Here is a 6000-nt window from a genome sequence, read left to right as displayed (position 1 = left end):
ACAAACAGCAAAAAAAAAAAAGACGACTCCCCCACGGTTGCCTCTGATCAGGCAGTGGCGGGCTGTGCCCACAGCTTCCAAGGACTGTGTGATCGCGCAACTGCGGGTCAAATTCCTCTGGAGGAAATAGCCTTGCTCTCCCCCTCCCCCGCTTTATCTTGCACATGTGACCACAACCTTGTACAGATAACAATGTTGATCTTTCCCCCCACTTATGTCATGTCCTTCTTTGTCTGTATTTCATAATCTAGCTCCAGATAATATAGATTCAAGCCTAGTTTTAGACGCTTTAATAGGGGAATTGACTGCCCTTCTTTCCTCTTCATTCAAAAAAGATAGCGCAAGTTTTTCCAATAGTCTGTTATCCTTTCATGTCACTGCCATTGTTATTGGGTAGGTTAATCAAAAACATTCTTAAGTTCTGGAACAAAGTATGTTTCTATAACAGACACTCCCTTGTTTAAGAAGGAAATGCTGAGCGAACACCCTGAATGATTTTCAGGAGTTGGTACTTTTTTTAAAAAAAATCCTGCCTTCTACTGCTTGCAAGAACAGCGAGGGCATTAGGACCAAGAGAAAGACACACACACATACACCGCTCTGTTATGTCTGGCAAAGTGCTTCTTGACTGAGTGCATACTTATGTGTGAAACCGAGTCAGAGGCTGAGTAGTTTGCATCAATTGAACTTGAAGCATCAGAAGGCAGAGAGAAAAACTATCAGACCTGACCACCACAGAAAGACTTTTGCAGGGGTATCTCTGGCAACATTTGCAAATCTTTTGCCGTCACAAGGCAATAGACAGAAGGAAACCAGCAAGATGATTTCTCCAAGCACCCCTCAGAATTAAAAAGGAAAACAGTTCAGCTCTAAGATATCTTTAAAGAACCTTTTTGCCCAGTTGATCATATTTTTTCCCTCCAATAGACCATCTGGAATTCTGTGTTTATAATAAAATGTTATTTTGCAAAGTGGATCTATTTCATCTTCACAAGTATTAGAAACTGGAATTAGAGATTAGAATTTTTTTTAATGTTTGTCATGCGAGAACTGGACTGAAGCATCAGTAGAGATTTCTGAACAGGATGAAACCTCTTGGCAGATCCTTTGTTGAGATGCAAGTAAGATGCCACTGGTTTTTAATATGAGCATCTGCTTTACCCTGCTGCTGAAACTATGCTCTTGAGGAAAAGATGCAGGTATGGATCACGGAAACTGCAATTCCTCTTGTTGCTGCTGGTCCTCTCTTTCTTACTATTGATGGTGACAATGTGGAACCCAGCACCCAAAGACCTGAACAAGGAAGGAATCTCTTCACCAGCAAACTACAACCCCAAAGAGGGGTACCAGGTGCATTTTGGAGAGCCTCAAGAAATCTTAGACTCTCCAGAGGATAATGAGCAGTATTTTCCCCAGGAGGGGCTGTCACCCTTTATCTCCCTAAGAGAAGACGAGCTCCTGATGGCTATAGAGGAACAAACAGCCAAGAGGAACCACGTCAGCCCTAGGAAAGGGTACCGGATGGTCAGGCAACAAAGCAGAAGGCAAGAGGAGAACAAGCAGGTGCAAGACCCAGAGTTCCTGCTCCAATCCCTTCCCTTGCAGGTGCGGGAACAGGCTGATGCAGGTGAACAACTGCTCATGGCTGGCCTGGAAGTTCATGGGTTTAATGAAGCACTCAGCCAACAACTCCCTCTGCACAGGGAGCTTCCTGAGGTACGGCATCCTTTGTAAGTAAAAACTTCCTACTTAACCCCCGATGTCTTTCAGACCTCCAGAAACACACAACCTCCCTCTAGAACTTGTCACCTAGTTTGGTGTAGTGGTTAACTGTGCGGACTCTAATCTGGGAGAACCGGGTTTGATTCCCCACTCCTTCACTTGCACCTGCTGATGTGAGTCACTGCTGTCAGTCACAAGCTCTGGCACAGCTGTCCTTGGAAAAGAGCAGTTTGTGTCAGAGCTCTCTCAGCCCCACCCACCTCACAGGGTGTCTGTTGTGGGGAGGGGAAGGGAAGGGAAAGGGTTTGTAAGCCGCTCTGATACTCCAAGTGAAGGGCGGGGTATAAATCCAATCTCCTCCTCCTCCTCCTCCTCCTCCTCCTCCTCCTCCTGTCCCTGGGGCAATAATGGGTCTTTTGTGATCTACATCCAAACAAGCAGCACTGTGAATCAATTTATTTGTTTGAAAAACTGAAGTTAAGGCAGCAGCTTTATCTAGAAAGAACAATGCATAACTTGCAGGGAAAAAATATTTTTGTCAAATAATCTTTTGGGAGGGAGACTAAAAGGGGGGGGAGCCCCTAAGATAAAACTGTGCAGTGTATTTCATTGAGATCCTTTCTGGTTTACTTTAAAAAAAACCACCGGAAGTGGCATTGGGGTTTGGCAGATTATACAGACTGGTGTGATGCCTTAAAGGTTTCAACTCACACACTGAGGAAAGAGCAAATAAACAGTTTGCCGTTTCTTAGAATTTATTTTCTTAGAATTTCATTTTTACAGTTCCTTCATACTGCTAGGTGAAATGATGGCACACTTTAACCAGGTGGATAGCAAGCTGCGCGTTCAGTATGTACACCAGATTTTCCATTTTATCTGTTGAATGAGGTATTTTGGTGTCCTCTACTGACAAGTGTGAGAATTGCATCAGAGTCACAGCAAGCAAATTTTTTCAGCAGGTGCACTCTATATCAGGAGTGGCCAAACTGCACTTCAGGAACCACATGTGGCTTTTTCACACAGTCTAATTTAATATTAATAAAAAGCAAATTCGCATATTTTTCAATACAAATGTGTGGGTTATATTTGTTCATGTCTTGCAGCTCTCAAACATCTGACATTTATTCTGTGTGGTTGTTACGTTAAGCAAGTTTGGCCACCCCTGCTCTATATTCTAGAGGGTTGCAAAATTATTTATTTTGGGCATGAAGCCATTTATTCGTAAGGTATCCTTCTCAGGCTGAAAACTTTGAGTTAGCTGGAATGGGGGGGTGGGATGCATGTTTGCATATTTACACAAGAACATAAAAGCTAACTCTCAGGCCTAATGTTTCAAAACATGGCAAGCAATGATTTAAAGCCACAATGCACAACAGGAGTGCTTTTCTATATTGAACGGAAACCTAGCAACCATTTACAGATGGCAGCAAGTCTTCTTGTATCACCCTCCTATATGATACATGAGTTAGCATGTGTACTAAGTTTAGCATTAAAGAAGTGTGCTGTGATATTATTTGCATGTTTTTGAAGATATGCATGGCTATAACAGTGAGAGTGGTCTAAAAAGCAAGTTAAAAGAGACACCAATTTATTACACAAAACTAATGTAGTTATACAACATATATGTTCTATCTTGTTTCAAACTGTATCCAGTGGACTGTGTGATCTGGCTTTGTTTCAATAAAGTTTACATTAGGCCCCTAATCAAATTACTGGTAACTTGAGCCAAAGAGTTGATTGGCTGACATGGTATTTGAAAAGATTTCAAAGTGACCTGAAACAAACTAAGGTCATTCCCTGCTATTACAAACCCAGAGTTCTATATAGTTCCTGAAGCATGCTGGGATGTAGATGGGATTGTCTTGACCCAGGTTGCTGTGGTGCTCTGTGAAGGAACGCTGGGCAGAGACTCATTTGCGAATTCAGGACACAAAGTCATCAAGCGGATTTCAAGTGCCGTCAATGGTTGTTGATATAACCAGCAAAAATGGTCCAAATCCTAAAGAGCTATGGGAAATGCCATTATTTCTCGACTTCTGTGTTTTTAAACCCAAAGCAAAATCCCAGAAACATTTCGATCTGGCTCTTGAGCTATTTTTTAAACAAATAATCTGGTAACATGGCATCTGCAAACTGTTGTCCATTTCCCTGTGTCACATGGGCATAAGAGGTTTTCAGGGTATTAGTTATAGGTGGATTGGAGAACTTGCTTTTTGCTATTTTTTTCAAGTGGCATAATACAATTGGTCTAAGCAGATAGTATTTATCAGTCAGTGTGATTGATTAATTAACTGAAGCATTAAATGCACTTTTTATTTGAACTCGACTGTGTCACATGGAAGTGGTGTGCATTGTAAACCACCATCCATAATATTAACATGGACTGTTGCTCTACACATACTTTCTCAGAAGCAAATCCTGTTGAATAGATAGATCTACTTCTGATTAAACATATGCTGTAATGTTTATTTCACTCCATCATCCCAGTGTAGTTTTACCTAAATGTCCATATTTTATCCTCACCACAGCCATAGGGAGACAGGTCTCTTCTCCAAGTCGATCAAACAGTAAGGTTCTGCCCTGAGCAAAGATTTGAACCCAAGCCTTCCTTTTTCATACCTTATGTTACCCACTTGCTCTGCAAACTCCTGGAGTTCACAGATGGTTCTGTGCATCTCCAGAAACTTGTAGTCAAATTAGCTTAGCATGGAGTTTGGATTCCCAAGTTCAGATCAATGGTGGACTGGTCTCTGGACTTGCCTTATTAGGGAATATGTTTCGATTTGCTTCCAGTTTTTTTCAAAAGTATGGCATCTACAGAAGAGTGCAATGCATTTTGAATGCCTTATATTTCTCAGGTAGCAGTTCTTCATGCCATGTGGCTAACTACTTTTGATAGTGAGGCAAGTTCTTAAACAAAAAAAAATAGTTTCTGATATGGCATGGGAATATGCTATTCAAATATGCTGCCAGGTGTGCCCAAACCACTGAGCAATGCTGCTAAGAAGCAATAATAGGGGGACAACATTTCCAAGGGCTTTGGGGGGCGTGGTCATGTTTCCCTCCATCTTTTGGGTTGGGTCTGCATAGTGTGAGGGCTGCTCCAAGGGATTGTTCACCTGGGAACTCACAGTGGATCTCACCATCCCTGTTTGGATGCTGGGAAGTATGTATTCACTTGAACTCTGCACTCATCTATTTGCACACTCCCAAGAAGAGGGAACCATTCAAATCTGTCTCATTAATTCAATACTAAAGGCTTCTTCTCCATATCCATTTTTACTGCTGGCATTCAGTTCTGGAGACAAAGACTGTGCATGTTTAATAATGCAAACACCCAAAAGGTCTAAAAAATTTAAGCTGCTTTAGAGATCCATAACTCCTACTCAAATGCTGCTGGGAACGAAGCCATTCTCCTTTTTGGCTGCAGATAAGTGGGAGTCCTTTTGGCAATGCTTCTTCCTTGTCAGAATTCCAGTAATATGCACCACTGCATATTTGCAATTCTGCAGTCTTTTAAAAAAATCAGTCTGGAAACCAACACAAAGTTGTTGATCTGGGACACTGTGGGTTTTGATTTCTTAGTCTGTTGAGGAGCTACTTCCCTGGCAGTCTATTGCAGGCATAAATGTTGACAAGCCTCCTCTCTCCCCAAATGTTAACTGGCACCAAAACTTCAGAACTCCCTCCCCAGGGAGATTTGTTTGTCTCCCTCCATCTTTTGCCAGCAGGTGAAGTCTTTTTTGTTTTGTCTGGCATATCTCCAATATGATATAGAAGTTTCCAATCCAGTTAAAAAGCAGCAACCTGACAGGCATATAGATATGACAGTAGGAGATATTTATTTCAGGTTGAAAAGCTGAAATATTGGAAAGGCAAACTTATATGTTAATCCTGCCTTCTTATGACTCCTGGTGCCTGTAAGATATGTTACATGATGATGGAAGCCATTTGCAGATAAGGGAGCAAAAATTAGGGTTACGTGCTGATAACTGCTAGTGGAGCAGCCCAATATTATCCAACAGCTCGTCTGAAAGAGGCACCGGGGTCTGGCCTTATTTTGAGTGTGGGATCTCAGAGTACTGGATCCCTACCCATGTCAAAGAATCCCAGCTGCCATTCAGAAATGGTCATACTGGTCTGGCCTTATTTTGAGGATTGAAGGTCAGAGCACATTTATGTTTGACCATTTCAGATGGTCTCCAGTGTGTAAGCAGCCAGTCATCCTTGCTTTAAAGTATCCGTGGTCATCTGGAAACTGAATGCTCATAGACATTT

General features: G+C 41.9%; 1 protein-coding gene across 1 annotated transcript in view; it reads left to right on the top strand.

The window, feature by feature from the left end:
* The first annotated feature begins 1083 nt into the window (after positions 1–1083).
* Positions 1084–6000, top strand: part of GALNT15 (polypeptide N-acetylgalactosaminyltransferase 15) — a 33763-nt gene continuing 28846 nt past the window's right edge. The window contains exon 1 of the mRNA XM_015408759.1: positions 1084–1730. Within this exon, the coding sequence (XP_015264245.1) occupies positions 1177–1730 (554 nt within the window). The 5' untranslated portion in view covers positions 1084–1176. The remainder of the gene's footprint in view (positions 1731–6000) is intronic.

The sequence above is a fragment of the Gekko japonicus genome, unplaced genomic scaffold (assembly GCF_001447785.1).
Source record: "Gekko japonicus isolate JY-2015 unplaced genomic scaffold, Gekko_japonicus_V1.1 scaffold2579, whole genome shotgun sequence".
NCBI lineage: Eukaryota > Metazoa > Chordata > Lepidosauria > Squamata > Gekkonidae > Gekko > Gekko japonicus.
The sequence above is the reverse complement of the archived record's forward strand: the minus strand, read 5'-3'. Positions and strand labels throughout refer to the sequence as shown.